At 41.8% G+C, this 16720-nt stretch overlaps 3 protein-coding genes across 4 annotated transcripts; 1 reads left to right on the top strand and 2 right to left on the bottom strand.

The window, feature by feature from the left end:
- The first annotated feature begins 8 nt into the window (after positions 1–8).
- On the top strand, positions 9–6441 carry LOC108889493 (ceramide synthase 5). The gene is made up of 10 exons (XM_018685962.2): positions 9–368; positions 1668–1770; positions 1985–2115; positions 2270–2327; positions 3259–3309; positions 3475–3567; positions 4104–4232; positions 4465–4571; positions 5136–5292; positions 5798–6441. The coding sequence occupies exons 1-10, from the start codon at positions 193–195 to the stop codon at positions 5939–5941; spliced, it is 1149 nt and encodes a 382-aa protein (XP_018541478.1). The 5' UTR covers positions 9–192; the 3' UTR covers positions 5942–6441.
- si:ch73-233m11.2 (NACHT, LRR and PYD domains-containing protein 3) lies at positions 6442–10597 on the bottom strand. Its single transcript, XM_051071292.1, is given in 10 exon segments — positions 6442–6839; positions 6962–7129; positions 7230–7403; positions 7531–7704; positions 7927–8100; positions 8222–8395; positions 8464–8625; positions 8716–9343; positions 9346–10302; positions 10438–10597. Coding segments are annotated over 9 exon segments (2670 nt in total). The 5' UTR covers positions 10292–10302; positions 10438–10597; the 3' UTR covers positions 6442–6769.
- Positions 10598–11789: 1192 nt separating this feature from the next.
- On the bottom strand, positions 11790–16504 carry LOC108889546 (keratin, type II cytoskeletal 8). 2 transcript variants are annotated; one of them, XM_018686065.2, is made up of 9 exons: positions 16151–16504; positions 15721–15929; positions 15543–15603; positions 15274–15369; positions 14968–15132; positions 14630–14755; positions 13365–13585; positions 12228–12274; positions 11790–12101 (listed from the first exon to the last, which is right to left on the bottom strand). In XM_018686065.2, the coding sequence occupies exons 1-9, from the start codon at positions 16412–16414 to the stop codon at positions 12025–12027; spliced, it is 1266 nt and encodes a 421-aa protein (XP_018541581.1). In that variant the 5' UTR covers positions 16415–16504; the 3' UTR covers positions 11790–12024. The 2 variants fall into 2 exon arrangements, with proteins under 2 accessions (XP_018541581.1, XP_050927248.1); XM_051071291.1 differs by having other exon boundaries at positions 11790–12274.
- Positions 16505–16720: the final 216 nt, after the last annotated feature.

The following is a 16720-nucleotide window of genomic DNA, read 5'->3' as shown; positions in this document are numbered from 1 at the left end:
GAGTAAACCAGAAGTGATGCTCAGTCCGTGTAATGTTACAGAGAGGAGGAGGTGGACACATCTTTACTGCAAAGACTTTCACTTATAGTTAACCTAGCTCACTAGATGTCCGATAAGTAAATATCACCGGTTTGGGGTTTTCTCTTTTTTTTTTCGCGCTTCTACTGGTGTCGCGTACTTTCTGATCCCCCGATGACTTCCTCTATCTCGGCCTGGATTTGGAGTGAGAGATTCTGGCTTCCCGAAAATGTTTCTTGGGCGGACCTGGCGCATCCACCACCTGGTGTGGAGTATCCCCGAATGGGACAGATACTGTACGCCCTGCCGCTGGCTGTGGGGGTTTTTCTACTGAGACTGCTATTTGAAAGGTAAATTAGACTTTTGTTTTTGTTGTTAGTGTAGTTTCTCCGACAGTTATACGCCTGCTCTGTGTGAGTGTGCGCAGATGAGAGATTTAGGCGTATGTGGCAACTGTTGTCCACAAGGAAAAAAATAACAACTCTTCAAAAGTGAGAATATAACAATATAAATGTTAATCTTTGCAGGAGTCTTGCTATATGAATAAAGCTCATGGCCATGGATAGTTCTGTCAAAGTTTAAACTATCTGGACACCTGAGAGAAGCAGATGTTTGTAGGCGTATTATGTATTTTTAACAAATATCCACCATTTTCTGTTTCTGCAAAGACGCAAATTAGGGAATAAAGGGATTTCCTTTATTCACTTTGATTCATAGATGGGACTGTTTCAGCCTCTGTCTCTTCATGTGACAGATTAATATAGCCAGTTTCTTTTTTTTTTCCTAAGAAAATTATTCTTAGATCATAAAATTACAAGAATTCACTGTTGTTGGTTTTGCCAGAGCCTCCTAACACTGTTAGCATTCCTTAGAAGTGATGACACATGGAATTGACTCCCTGCTTGAGACACATGTTTAACTTGAGTTACGGCCTATTAAAACTGGTCTGTGCAGTCTTCCTCAGCCATTTATAATTGCAAAGGAAGTCATCATTCGACAGCAGCTAATTGTGAGGTTGTGTAAATGGCCCTAACTTTCTGAGGAAAATCACAGACGAAGGGGTCAAGCCAAAGCCCAGTCTGTACCACCATTCATTCTTTTTCCGTGTTGGGGAAACTCTTCCAGATAAGTGGGGGGGTGTTGGATTGAGATTTGAGTCCAAGCATGAATGAACACTGGTCAACTCGACCAGATGATCTTGTGACACACATCAGTATTTTGGTTAGAGGCGGCCTTCCCATCTCTGTCTCCCATACTCTCACATGACAGGTCATCATGCTCTGTTTAGAGTAGGTGCTACATTCCCTGGGATTCCTCCTTTCCAACGATTGCCTGTGTCTCTGCTATGCCCTGCAGTATGCTCTGTTACCCTCCCCTTAGGACACACACACACACACACATGCATGTTAAACGAAACTTTGTGGGCCAACTGTGAAACCGCAGCAGTTTGTGTCAGCTAAATAATCCCTTGGCGAATCTTTGGTTTATCTGTTTCTGTAGCCTGTACAAAGTATGTAATTTCTCTCCCTGACTTTCTCCTTCTCTCTCTTAATACTACACCATCTTTGCGTCACCTCCCTGCCCCCACCCTCTCTCTCTCCCTCTTTTTTTTTTTTTTTTTTTTTTTGCCTCCGTCTGTGTGTATACAGGCTAGTGGCCAAGCCCTGTGCCCACATACTTCAGATTCAGGCGGGAGTGCCTCGACGAGCTCAACCCAATGCTGTCCTGGAGAAACTGTATCAGTCCAAAACGGTACATAAGGCCCATGTTTGTTCTGTAGTCCATTAAATGTTCCTCCACACCTTGGAACACTGATGTTATTGCATTTGAGTGCACCACCACAGGCATAAATGCCTCAGTAAATACCTCTTATGGTGTGACAGGCACACCTACTGGTGGTGGTTTTACAAGTAGACACTATGGAAAGCAAGTCGTTTGTAACTGTCTTGCGTTGTCCTCCTTACAGTGTCCAGACACGAGACAGCTGGAGGGACTCTCTAAGCAGCTGGACTGGGATGTACGGAAAATACAGAGATGGTTTCGCGTACGTCGGAACCAAGACAGGCCCAGTACGCAGAAAAAGTTCTGTGAGAGCATGTAGGTTCCTACAAAGGTTCCTACGAAACTGCTGTGTGGTGTGAAACCAGCTCTTGAGTGAAGAACCTGTACTGCAGCACATTTAAAACAATTTAGGGAGCGTTAACATGACATCACTCTGTTTAACCAGTTCTGTTCTTTTCTTTCATTTCAGGTGGCGATTTACATTTTACCTGGGGATATTCATCTACGCCATTCGCCATTTGTGGGTGGTGAGTTTAAAATGGCATACTGGCATGCTTTTGTATAATATGAAGATGCACAGCTTTACCTTTTAATTTAAAGGTGAACATGTATTAAGCACACCGCATGTGTTTGTTAAACAAATCTGAGACAGGCCTTTAAGGAGAGGCTCACAGTTTTTCAAGTTTGTTTTAAAACAACAGCCCCGTGCTTGTATGCACACTGAAACAGGTGTTCTTAAATATTGACATTCATGAAGCATGTTATTTTGTCACTTAAACTTGCACCTGAGAGAGGAAAAATAGCTGCAGGTGAAAACATCAGATTCATGTGGGGCGTTTAGGAGATTGTTTGCCATGTTTTCATCACATCTTCTTCATGGTTTGCAAGGTATGACCAGCACCTTGTCAATTATGTCCTCTCATCAAGCCCTCCTCTTCTCCTGTGGTTTAATGGCACCAAACTGGAGCATCACTACCATCAGCTGTTTATCTTGATGTGCTGAACTCCTAATACAAACAAAACGGTGCTGGATGGAAACAAGCATTAGTTTGCATTTTCTTTTGCTGGTTGAAAATCTGCACTACATTTGGATGGAAACATGACCGATGAAAGTGAGTGAGGAGGACAAAATCCACAGTCCTCTTTCTGTGCACAAATGTATTTCAAAACTTTATCTAAGGTTAATATAAGGTTTCAGCAGTCTGAGTTAGATAAAGTTGCCCCATGTTACCTTCAGATAAACTGTGAAAAACATCTTTACAAAAAAGGACTGTGGATTTTGTTCCTCATCACTTACACTAGAGGTTGATCTCTTAAAGGCCAGTGTGTACAGGAGGAATTACCAGTGTTAGTGTTAGTGAAGTCTTCATATGAGCCTCTGATTATTGTTTTAAGTCAGACTTGGAAAAACTGCAAACCTATCCTTTACTCATACACTCATGTATCTGTTCCCTTCAGTCGCCTTGGATGTGGGACACCAGACAGTGTTGGCACAAGTATCCTTTTCAGGTTTGTATTTTCTTTATTATTATTATTATTGTTATGATTAACTGAACAACTATCACAGTCAGCTGTCAGTATTATTAATCTTATCAGCTCAAGCCCAATAATGTTTGCAGATCAGCATGGCTACGTATTTGTTAAAGGTGTTTTTGTTACACTCCCTCTCAAAAGCCTCTGAGTCCTGGACAGTACAACCACTATCTAGCCGAGCTGGCTTTCTATTGGTCTCTGATGTTTTCCCAGTTCACAGACATTAAGCGCAAGGTGAGTCAACATCAGCTTCACCAGCTCTTTTGTGCTGCCTCTCGATAGCTCCATTGAATACTTAATGCCCTTTGTGTCAGAGCTGTTTCGCCTGTTTTTCTTATTCACTTTGTTTACTAGCCCTTTTTTTACATTTCTTTGATGGTATGCATACCTTCTTAGCTGTCAGACCTTATACTGTTGCCAGCATAAAGGAATAAACTTATAATTATGTGTTCAAGCAGAACAGGTTCAACAATGAAATGCTGCCGTGCCATTAATACTATACAACACTCCTTACATATACGTATAGCTTAACTGGAATGACAGGCTGTCAGCCCAGTAACAACATTTGTCAGTCTAAATGAGAGTACAAACACTAACACATGAGTTATTCCACACCCAGCAATTCCTCATCTCACTGTTCATTTAGGTTTTTTTTTTTTTTGCTTTAGCTTAGTTTTTATGTTGTTTGGTGAATTTTCCAGTGGCTGAGTAAGTAGCTTGAGTGTCCCATCTCTCATTCTGTCACCTCTCCTCATTTCATCTCATGACAGGATTTCGTCGTCATGCTTATCCACCACCTGGCCACCATAATCCTCATCACATTCTCCTACGCCAACAACATGCTAAGAGCCGGCACCCTGGTCATGTGTGTGCACGATGCATCAGACATCTTCCTTGAGGTAAAGGATATTTGAAGAGGTTGTTGGTTTAACTTGGCGAAACCAGACATTGTTGTACATCATGTAGGTAAACATAGCTGGGAACATATGAGCTTAGACATACTGTGCCGTAAGCTAAACAAACAAAAAACACATTTTTCTGGCATAAGAGTGGCAAGATATCATTACTGTATATTACTCTCTTATATTTTAGCACTGTGAGTCATCATGCTTTATTTATTTATTTCCCAAGGCAGCCAAGCTGGCCAACTACGCCAAGTACCAGAGGCTATGTGATGGCCTGTTTGTGGTGTTCAGCATAAGCTTCTTCCTCACTCGACTTGTCATCTTTCCTTTCTGGTGAGACAAACAAGAGCTTATTTACATACCAAAAGACATGTCTCTGTCAGTGTGTTATATGTTTAACTACATGCTGCTATTTTACACTGAATTACATTCTTAACCTGTTACCAGACATTCCCATTTTTGTGCACAAGCCTGAAAATAATAGTTAGTTACTGTTCCTCAACCCTGGTTTCATTTGAAAGGTAACTAGTACCTAAGTAGCAACTTTATGTTTGAAAATTCCTCAACACAGCACACGACAGCGTCAAATCCAGAGTGATAACAGCTATGTCGTCACCTTTGTTGTTACTACAGCGACCCATGCAGATAGGTTGATGACATCTGGACACACAAATCTGATCACTTGCAGTGCATAAAGATCTGATTTGAGAAACAAATCTGATTTGCCTGCAGCCTGAACAAAGCCTTAGAGCTTTCAAACAGTGTATAATTTAATCTGTCTAGGTTGTGCGAAGGCTGAGACAGACACAGACCAAGACACATCTTTAGTACATCAAAAGTTGTAATAATAATATATTGAGAGGTCCAGTAACCTCTGTATGTGTGTATCTGTTGTAGGATTGTTTACAGTGTTCTGTTTGAGAGCTGGGAGATCGTTGGACCGTACCAGGCCTGGTGGCTGTTCAACGGGCTGCTGCTGGTCCTGCAGACTCTTCACATCATCTGGTTCTACCTCATCACTCGTATTGCTATCAAAGCAATATTCAAGGGAAAGGTTAGTCTGGTAATCTTCTGCTTGACTTTCACGAGTGTTACTGCGAAGTTTACATTTTTTGTGAAACATTTAAACAACTATTGGATGGATTCTGATTCAGTTTGATCTAGATGTCCATTCCCTGGCGCTGCTGTATGGCTGTATGGTAATAAAAAAGGGATGTTTCTGAAACAGGTCAAATTTGACCCAAACACAATAGGAGGGTGTGTTAACAGGACACTGAACTGGAGAACTTAGGACCCTGGGAGCATAGATTCACTCCCCACCCGACCTTTCCTTGAGGGCTACCAGCAGGTTGACATTAAGCGGTTTTGAGTGAAATGTCCTCACAACTATTGGATGGATTGCTATTTAATTTAGTGCAGACATTCCTATTTTCCTCAGGGTGAATTGTAATAACTGTGGTGATCCTCTCATTTTTCATCTAGCACAATGCTCAGGTCAAAACCTTGCCCAATACTGGTGCTAACATAGAACACATGTTTATTTTATGTTAATTTTACAGGTGTCAAAGGATGACCGCAGTGACATTGAGAGCAGCTCAGACGAGGAGAATTATTCCAGTCTCAGTAAAAATCCTTGTCAGACCCTAAACTTAAAGGGCAACAGCCACACCGGTAACCTTAATGGAGAAACTCATGACCACTGAGTACAAAGAGGAGGAAAATGACTTCTAGCGTGGCTTTCATTCACCTCCTGTGTGCCTCTGAGACCCACCTCGTCACTTGACCTCCTAAAAAAGACTTTTTTTTTCCCTTCTTTCTGCTGAGTTGTTAAAATGGAGGACTGAATACATATGAGGAATACAGACCTAACACTGTGTTACTATGTCAGGTTTACACTGTGTGAGGTTTACTCCTGCTTTTTGCTTACAGAAGCAAACAGAGACATGTCTGTGGTCTTGTCTGCACCTCCCTCTGTGTGTGTGCATGTGTGTGTGTTTGCAAGCACGTGACAGTGCATATCTACGCCGTTTCTGTCAATACACAGATTTTATTAGTGAATTTGTTAATATATTTTACAGCTGTAAAACAAATTGCTGCATCTGCCTATACTGCTTACTCCCCTGTAAGCCTAGAATTTCCAAATACCAATCCTATAAAATACCAAAGATTTCTTAATAAAACATTACTGCATCAGATCCAATAATTAATGTGTTGAAGGACTTTTATTATGTTATAGATGGTGATCTTGACTGTATCATCAGTAGGGCTGCAACTGATAATTATGTTCATTACAGATTATTGTCTCCATGAATCATTTGGGCTGTAAAATATCACAATTTTCTAAAGATGAATTTGTCATTTTGTTTGGTCCAACCAACAGTACAGATACTGAATTAACTTTTACATAAGACAGAGAAAAACAACAAATTCCCATCCCTCCCAGTACCTCAGCTGTGGGAGAACATGGCAGAACTCAGTACAGTGAGTGATCCTGTAGCAGCCTGTGAGATGAAGGGACCAATCTGCCTCCTTCAGTATCTTATCTTATCACACTCGTACAACATGTCTAAAACCTCGTCAGAGAAGTCGTTGTACTTGAGGCTGAAAGAGTTGGAAACAAAAGCAGTAGTTGGATTCTTGTTAAAAAAAGGTTTCCTTCTACTTAAAATCTTATTATTATGGTTTATGGTTCTTCATAATAAACTGAAGTGAATCATGCTTACTTCATCTCCTGCATGTTGTGGCTGTCCTGCATGACTTGGATAAGAGCTGGGACGGAAACATCGGTCAGAGAGTTGTTTCTCAGTTCCAGTATCTTCAAAGTCTTGCTGGCTCTTACAGCAGCACACAAGTCCTCCACACAGGCGTCTGTCAAATCGGTCATTTCAACACTGTGACAGAGCAGGAGGAGGCAGACAGATTTGCATGTGGTGCAACACTGCAATGTGGTGATTTAAAAAAATGATACAAGGACAGTGTCTGTCAACTCACTCAAGTTCCTCCAACAGACAGCTTGGATGTGCAACAGCATCCCAAAGGTGTTTAACCCCTTGGTTGCCAACTTTATTTATACCAACAATCAGGGACTTAAGTCGGGAAGTCCCACTTTTCAACAGTGAGCCCAGTTCCTTGAAGACTGGCTGGGTTAACTCACATCGTTTCAACCTGTAGGGTGGAGCAGATTGAATTGAATTTCATACCAATTATTGTAAATATTTTATCATATATATCTTATAAATTTTCTTCTTCTGCGTCTTTATATACAGTCATTGGTTAACACAGGTGACTCTACCCAAGTTTTTCCAATGGGCATCCGGTTTGACTGAGGCCTTGGCAGAGCAGCAGCGCCCCCTCCTGGCCCAAATCATTCACTGACAGCTCCAGCTCTGTCAGAGACCAGTGCTCTGACATCAGGGCTTCCGTCAAATGACGACAGCACGCACCTGTCAGCTCACTATCAAACAGTCTAGATGGAGAAATAAAAGATAAATAAAAAGTCAGGAATAGCAGAAAAAATGAAGCATAAGTCCCAGCAGACTGTTTAAGTAAGAACTGAACACAAACCAACTGGTCTATCTTACTGTATGTACATTTTTTCACTTTTGTTTTAACTTTTGCGAGTCATGAAGAGATCAAATCAAAGTAAAGGCGCTGACTGAAGCTTTATCATCTTGAAACACAGACTTACTCAAGGTTCTGCAGTTTGCACAGTGGGTTTTGCAGAGATTTGCACAAAGCCTCCACTCCACTGTCACCAATGCTGTTTTGTGACAGGATCACTTTTCTCAGCTCTGATTTACCAGAGCACAAAGCTGCAGAGAAAGCCTCCATGGATGCTGCAGTCAAATTGCAGCCTCTCAGCCTTTGAATAAACAAAATGAAGTCATTTTTCAAACCTGCAAGTCTATGACTTAAACACAAATAGACTGACAAACATACAAACAAAATACTTTTAAGATAATACTACATTTTTATGTACATACGGGAGCTCCTGTAGTTTGCAATGAGGACTCTGCAGTGCTTTGCTCAGTTTCATGAGGCCGTGGTCCCCGATCTCATTGTGCATCATATCCAACACATACAGCTGAGAGGCGCCTGAAGTCAGCACAGACACCAGTTCATCACAGCTCGCCTCGGTCAGTCTGCATGCTAGAAGTCTGGGTAAAAAAGGAAATGTGTGTTAACATAAAGGCAAAATCAAAGAAATGATGTGAGCTAATCTTACTTTAATTCTTGCAGTTTGCAGTCTCTGAGTCCAGCACAGAGAATTTTGAACTTCTCGTCTCCAAGGCGGGCGTAAGAGAGATCCAGCTCCTTGGTGATTCCTCTGCTGAGAGCTGAAGCCAGATGAGAGACAGCTCCAGTGCTCAAGGAGCTGCCTGAAAAGCTGTGGGACATAAGTGCACAGTTTTGCATGATGGCACACTAAACACATGAACTACATGATGCCTAGACAGATTTTTCTATCATGACTTACAATATCTTGTGTGACAAGCTCATAGCTGGAGCCAGGGCCTCTGCTTTCTCTTTGGTAAAATCCCTCGTCCCGTACAGATTCAACAGCTCCATCTCACCGAGGCACGTGACGACGTAGGTCAGAGCTACACAGTCCTGCAGGCTCAAGTCGCCGTAGCTGATGCCTGTTTGTGCTGACGGAGTGATGATCTCTTTCACCAATTTCTTACTGTGAGCTTGGTGAAGTAGATGGAAGCAACGGTGGTGCTCGTGTTTGTAACATCCCTTCAGCGTTTCCTCTGAGCTGCTTTTAAACCAGCGTTTGAAATCTGTGATCTGATCCGAGTTGAACTCCTCCAGCAGGGTCTCTAATGGTCTGCGCTGAACTGGCTCCGAGAGCCCTGACAGGAAGAGATCTAGAAACTTTACGTGACCTTTGTGCTTTTCCAACATCTTCTCCACTCCCTCAGACTTGTCCAGAAAGAAACACACGGCCAAGAGGAACTCCTGCATCAGCTGGGAGGTGAAAGAAAAAACACACGCGTCTGAATCCAGGTCTCCGTCTACTTGCAAGAATGCACCAACTGAGCTAAGAAATCTGTGAAAACTGAAGCAATCAAGTTCCTCTTTGGTGCAGCTTGAGTGTTGGTCAGAGAGCAATGAGAAGCCATCCTGCCGAGGGCCAGCACCAGCTCTCTGACACGCGCCTCATTCAGTGCCTGGATCAGGTGAACCAGGATATCAACATGCAGCTGAGTTAATGTTTCAGGAAGTTCTGCTCCAGCATCCATCAGAATCTTGTAAATAGAACAAACTGTCCAGCAAAATCTAGGAGAGGTGCAGAAATCATAAAAACCTAGAGTCCTTTCCATGTGAGTTAGAGCTTTATTTGCAGTGGCTGGGTCAGTAAAGAAGCCGTTAAAATAAGCTTCTCTCTGGGGCTTCAGAAACCCCAGTACTTCCATCCTGGTGCTGTTCGGAAACTCCAGAGATTCTTTCGGCCTGGTTGCCACCACAAAAGCAGCTCCTTTCAGCAGTGATCCATGAAGCAGACTGGCTATTAAACAGGACACTGAGACCGCCTGGCTGGGGTCAGAGCAGAGGGTGTGGGCGGAGGGGTCTGGGAAAACTTTGTATTGATCCAGGTCATCAAAAACACACAACACATCCTCAGGCTTCTGCAGAACTAGGGGCATGGACTCGGGAGGAATGTGATGGTGTTGCATTAAAGTCTCCAAAGACAGCGCGCCTTCAAGAGAATTTATCACTCTCACCCGGAAATAAAAAACATAAGAAAAGTTTTGAAGGTGTTCTCCTTTTGCCCAATCCACAACTAGCTTCTCCAGTGTGGTGGTTTTACCTGATCCTTCAGGACCCATGAGTATCACAGTTTTGCTCTGACCAGACAGAGCGGTGTGGATGGCGTGATCGAGGGAGGGCGAGCTGTCATCCACATTTCTGTCTGTCACCTGAGCTTCAGGGGTCACCTGGGTTATGTACTTATTGTTGTTTATCACACTGATAGGCGGATCTCCACCAAGAAGTGTTGAAATGCCTTTTGGCTTCAGGATATGAGTCAGCAAAGCGTCTTTGTCCATTGTGCGAATCACTGTTGAGAGTTAAATACATTAATTATAATTCATACATGCACTTCCATACTTTGAAAGCTGTCGACCCACGTATTAAGATACAGAACAATGCACGTTGTAATTTGTCAAAACATTGAAGTGGACAGTTCAGTTACCTTATACGCAGTGCTGCTGCAAAACAATGCAGACGAGAAGGCAGCTCGTAAAGAAACAATAGACAGATTACTGTTCTCATGGGTTCTAACGCTTGCAACGAGATTTCAGCAACTTCCCACAGTTAAACCAGGAGTGGCTCAACACAGGAAGTACAATGCTGTTTTCAGCCCTGAAATTTGCCTTACAGGCGAAAAGGCCCGCCTTAAATAAACTGGTATCTCAAAAAATATGGTCCTGAATAAATTTTATAGGCAGAAACCTGGTAGAAAATTACTTAGTACATTTAAGTGCTGTACATAAAGACAATAATACGTTTACTTGAGAATATTCATTTTATGGCGCTTTATTCGTCTATTTTTATTCCACTACTTATATCAGACAGCTTTATTTACTTTGCAGATCCAGGTTATAAAAACAAAAAATATAATGAACAATATCAAAGTGATGGCTAAACATGAATGCATCAATAATCTTAATTCAACGATATAGACTAATATGTATTATTCTGAAGAGATCCATTCTGCATGATGAGTATGTTTAGTTTGCTTTAAGCATGTTTTGATGCTAATTGGTGAAATGTTTCTGTACTGTACTACTGTGTATTTAAGTTAAGTTAATTTAGCTGCTAATGCTTCTGTGCTTTAGTAACATTTTGAATGCAGGATTTTTACACAGTATTTCTAAATTGTGGAACTGCAATTTCAACTTAAGTTAGAGATCTGAGTACGTCTTCCACCTCTGAAGAAAATAACACGCACGCATCTTAATTAATATAGTTACTGATGATAACCTCTGAATGACAATAACACCCTAACTTAAACTCATTAATATAATATTAGTCAGAGGCCAGTCTGATGTTGTCAGATAAGGTGAGTTGTAGTTTATCTCAGCTGGCACTGGAGGACAGCAATACACCTTCTTATCCAAAGGCCCTGCTGAGTCTGGTGTGCCCTGAAGGTTTAAAGTTTCCATGTCCCTTTTATTGGACCATGATTAGCTTCCAGAGTAGTTGTGTAGTTGTGTCTTATGCATACCTGTGCTGAACTTAAATGTGAGGTGAGTACTGAGAAACTTTCCTTTCTAAGTAGATGACTTCTAATGTCAAACTGCACATTCATCGGACCAGCAAACAAACATCAGAATAAAGCACTGGTATGACTGCTTAATCTTTGTGAGAGCAATTCTATATAAGTTGTAACCCACTACCAGAAAATGATATAAATATTTCTGTTAAACCATCACAGACAGGAATTTATTATTATCCATTAGTTTCCCTGGTGTTTTGGTTTGGTGTCACATCAGCAGTTGTTTGCAGCATGTTTTGATAGTGATTGAGAGAGAATTATAAAAATGTCTTGAATTCAATGTTTATTTGGATTTTATAATTACAGAGAGATTTTATTATTCTTTATTTTAAACATAGAAAATGGTGATTAATGTCACATCAAACACAAATAGAAGGCAATCAAACAAATATCACACACACTGGGCTCATGGGTGCAGCAGGCTTATTGTAGGCTACAGAGAGATTAATGTAAAGGTTAAATGGTCACAGTGATCCAGCAGTTTACTGCAGGGTGTTTTCTTCAGTTGTATGATTTGTCAATGGTCTCCACCGTCTTGATGAGTACTGGACCTGACCTTCGCTGCTGGTGGGTGACGCCTGTTGGAAAGACGATAGTAAATAAATAAATAAATAAAATAAGCCCACACAAACAAGACAGGTTGTCATTCTGATCCCACTGAAATATAATGGTGTCATCTTCAGGAGTAAAAATGCTGTTCTTACGCTTGGTGGGCACTGTTTGGATGTTGACAATAGAGTCCTGTCCAAGTCTGTTGGCAAGAAAGCAGGAAATACACTGTAAACACTTATGATGCAGCAAAGTAAAAGGTTGCCAAAGGTAAAGCTGATAGATTTTACACATCAAAGTCTTGTCTCAGGTCGTGGGTAGTTACAACTGTTGCATGTGTGGAAAAAAGTGTATGACGCCTTTTATGACTCTGACTCTGAAATATGACTCTAAAAAAAACCTGTTAGTGCTCATCCTTAAAGTATCTTTTTTCTTGTAGAACTGAAAACTATTGTTTGAAAACACTTCAGATAATGCATAAATCTAGTCTTTGTGTCGCGTGTTGAAGTTTGTCTGATTGTGAAATGGGTTCATTGTTGTCCCTTGTGGCCACTTGGGGGAAACACCCATTACAACTGCAGTCACCACCTGTACAGTAAGAGCAGGTGTTTTCTTATGTTCAACACATGTCAACAAAGTACAGACTGACTGAACATAGCATAGAACCAGACAGATATAAGAAAACGTGACTGCTGTAACGGGAGCGACTGTGCCTGGAGAGCGGTGGAACTGCAGTAGAAACAGCTGCACCTCCTAAAATAGAGGCCAAAATTGAAATCTGTGTTGAACACCAAGAGTTTAATAACTGTTCAGAGAAGTAGTATGGGGATGATACTTAGTCTCTGCCTGTCAAACAGGTATACATCAGGCCTCCGATTTCTTTCAGTCTTGCTGTTTTTTCTGGTTTTAAAAATGTATTTTATATTCAATTTATCGTTACATTCCATTTCTTATTAGTTACTTATCATCAATTTTCAAATTATCAACTTATATTTAACAGTCTCTTGTAATTAATGCTGTCATTTAAATGTGAATTTGTTTTCTGTCTCTGACCTCAGGGGGGAGTAGTGAGCCCAGTATAGTACATGAAGAAGAAGTGACAGAAAAGGTCACTTTTGCTGTACTGGACAGGTTTAAAATGAAAATAAATCTGGGGATGTGGTGTTAGAAAGAAATGGACTTAATAACCCCTATTCAGTTTGTGTACCACAAAAGTCTAAATTAACCCGTAATCTTTGAGTCATTAAGTAACAAAGAACTGCACATTGTTGAGATCCACCCACACCACTCACCTTTCCTCCTCTCCCTCCAGCAGTTTGTTGTAGGTGGAAATCTCTATGTCCAGGGCCAGCTTCACGTTCATGAGCTCCTGGTACTCTCTCAGCTGGCGAGCCATGTCATGTTTGGCCCTCTGCAGAGCCAGCTCCAGTTCTTTGATGCGAGCCTTGGCATCCTGCACGGCCAATTCACCGCATTGCTCTGCTTTGGCCACCTGGTCCTCTAGATTGGCACGCTGAGAAACAAGAGGTGCAAGGATAGAGGGTGTAAGAATTCAACAAGATCTGAGCCTGTCAGTCACCCCTTTCAAACAGACAGCTGGAAATTCTATTATATGATTAAATTATTATTAGCATTAAATTCTGTTGTTATATTATGAGTGTGCCATGTCCCTTTGTTAATGTGGCTTGTGGTAACACCTAACACCTATCAGAGTTATTGTCAAGTATGTAGTCAGCATGCCAGCTCGACACACAAACACTACACAACAAAACAATGATTGGATCCTGTTTCTAGAAGTATTCAGATCCTTTATTTAAGTAAGAAAGAAAAAAAAACTTTGACAAAAATAATCCCTCTAAATTGTAAGACCAATTATTTTCTGCAGAGACCCTGTCCTCTGTCTGTATTTTCTTCTTATTATTTTACTGTGTTTTGGATGTTGCCATTGGGCCAATGGGCAGTGGGTGTGTAGCCCCCACCAATAACAGCATACGGGGGAAAGGCTCTGTCTCCATCTTTCTCCTCACTCTGTGTTGATGTCAGAGCAGCAGGTTTGTGTCTGTTTGTCTCAGGGCGCGGCTGAGCTTGGGCTGCATTCATCCAAAACTGCACCGCAGCGTGGCACCTTCCTGCATGGTTGTGTGGAGGTGTGTGTATGTTTAATTGTGCTTAAGAGCTTAACTGCTGTGAAATGATCAGAAAATCCTCTGATTCTCTGCTTTGTTCTTGCTAACCACTCCCTCTCCTCATCCAGTCTCTAGCTCGGAGGAGGAGCCAACTTTGGTGCGTTTACAAACAGCAACCAACCATTCTTGCATATTATCCCTTAAGAAAAACTATGTACTATCAGCAAAATGTGCAAAAGTAAAAGTACTCATTCTGCAGTGAAATGTGTTCTTAGTGTTCTTAAGCACGGTACTTGAGTAAATGTACTAGTTACATTCCACCACTGTGTATAATATGGTAGCTTTTTGGACCTCATTCTTTGTCGATCCATAGCACCTATCAGTGCATAAAAACTTAAGGTTCGGTGCTGCTCTGTAAACCTTCCACCTACCTGTGCCTTCGCAACCTGGATCTCATTCTGCAGGCGGCTGATCATACGGTTGAGCTCAGATATTTCTGCCTTGGTGCTACGCAGCTCATTGCCATACTGATCAGCCTCAGCAGACATCTGGTCAAACTGGAACCAACAGAGATCAAACAGAGAAACAAAGACATTAGATAATCATCAGGCCTGACAAGAGTTCCTGTCGGCATATTCTAGTAGATTTATGAGCTCCAGTTAACTTTTGAATCCCTTTCATATTTCTAATTTTAAAGAGAAACCTGTCTTGTCTCGTGACATGTAATTATTCATATTAGATCTAGGGTCACTGTATTTTAGTTCTTCACCTTGTTCTTGTACCAGCTTTCAGCTTCCTCACGACTGCGGGCAGCAATCTCCTCATACTGAGCCTTAACTTCAGCTACGACGTGATCCATGTTCAGACCACGGGAGTTGTCCATCTGCACCACCACAGAGGTCTCCTTCAGGCTGTCCTGCAGCTCACGCAGCTCCTTTTATTTAAAAAATAAATACAGCAACAGTGAGAGGACATAATCCAGAATACGAGCCCACATACTGTACATACTATATATGTGTTCCTCAATTTAACATCTTTGAAATTTTGTTAAGCTTTTCAGAGAATTGTATCGTACCGCATCATACAGAGATTTGAGGAAGTTCACTTCCTCATTGATGGCAATCACCCTGTCATCCAGATCCACCTTAGAGAGATAGCCTGCATCCACATCCTGCAGGCAGTCAGTAAAAAATAAGCAAACTTTTCTCAACACCTCAATTTAAAGCATTTGACAAATACATTTCATGTAACTGGGCTTAATAAGGTCTTTGAACATACAGTGTTACACATGCACACACTGAAAAAACAAATATCTATCATAGCCATCATGAATGCATACTTTACCTTTTTGAGCATGACAAACTCATTCTCTGCATCATTTCTCTTGTTGATTTCCTGCTCGTACCTGAGACACACCATAAATATCAGATCACCCACACAGATCTTATCAGAATGCACATGCTTATCATATGCTAATCATAACGTTCAACGCCCAGTGTTCAGACTCTAAAAAATGTCTCACCTTGTCTTATAGTCGTCAACATTTTTGTGCATGACATTGTTCTCCATGTCGAGCCTGTGCTTGTCATTGCTGAGAAACTCCAGCTGTCTCTGCAGGTTGGCGATGTAGGACTTCAGCATGGGCTCGACGTTAGAGGTGGCGGTCGTCTGTTGCTGCAGCAGCTTCCACTTGGTTTCCAGCATTTTGTTCTGCTGTTCCAGGAATCTCACCTGTGTGTGTGTGTGAGAGAGAGAGAGAGAGAGAGAGAGGAAGCACCAACAAAATAAAACAATAACATCTTTTACGTTAGAACTTTTGTATATTAGCTCAAATGTTGATGAGGCTGACCTGATAACAACAGTGTATCTAAGTGGATTATCAGGTTGATCAAAATCATTTAGATCTAACTCTCAACATTCATCAGCAAAAGTTTAGTGAAATTTCTTCCTACCTTATCAATGAATGAGGCAAAGCGATTGTTTAGACTCTTGATCTGCTCTTTCTCCTGGGTACGGACAGCTTGGACGGTGGGGTCGATATCAATCTTCAGGGGGGTGAGCAGGCTCTTGTTGACAGTCACAGATGTAATTGGGGCCCTCTGGTTAGCCACGCTGCTGATCCTGGGGACAGAGTAGGATCCCATGGACAAGCTGCTGAAGCTCCCCGAGGACATGTGAAGTCCTGGGCGGCTGACGCGCTTGCTCCTCAGACTCATGGTAGTAGTACTGTGTGGAGATTTCACTGCTGGAGAGGATGGAGGGATCCGACGGCGGTCAAGCTCTGCAGTGCATCTCTTATCTTTTGAGTGTCACTTTATAAGCAGGACTGGGTGTGGTGTGATAGTGAAGTTATGTGGCTCCCCAATGTGGGTGAACCAGTCCGACGCATGTCACCTGTTCTCCCACCTACCCTACACCGTTAAGGCTGCATTGTTTCTGTTGTTTTGCTGGAATCCAGACCTGCTCCGTGGCTTCAGGTGTGCTGCGTTTGAATGATATATTAAATGGTTTTGTAGACATAA

Source organism: Lates calcarifer, linkage group LG6 (genome assembly GCF_001640805.2).
Source record: "Lates calcarifer isolate ASB-BC8 linkage group LG6, TLL_Latcal_v3, whole genome shotgun sequence".
NCBI classification, from domain to species: Eukaryota; Metazoa; Chordata; class Actinopteri; family Centropomidae; genus Lates; species Lates calcarifer.
This window is presented reverse-complemented; position numbering and strand designations above follow the sequence as displayed.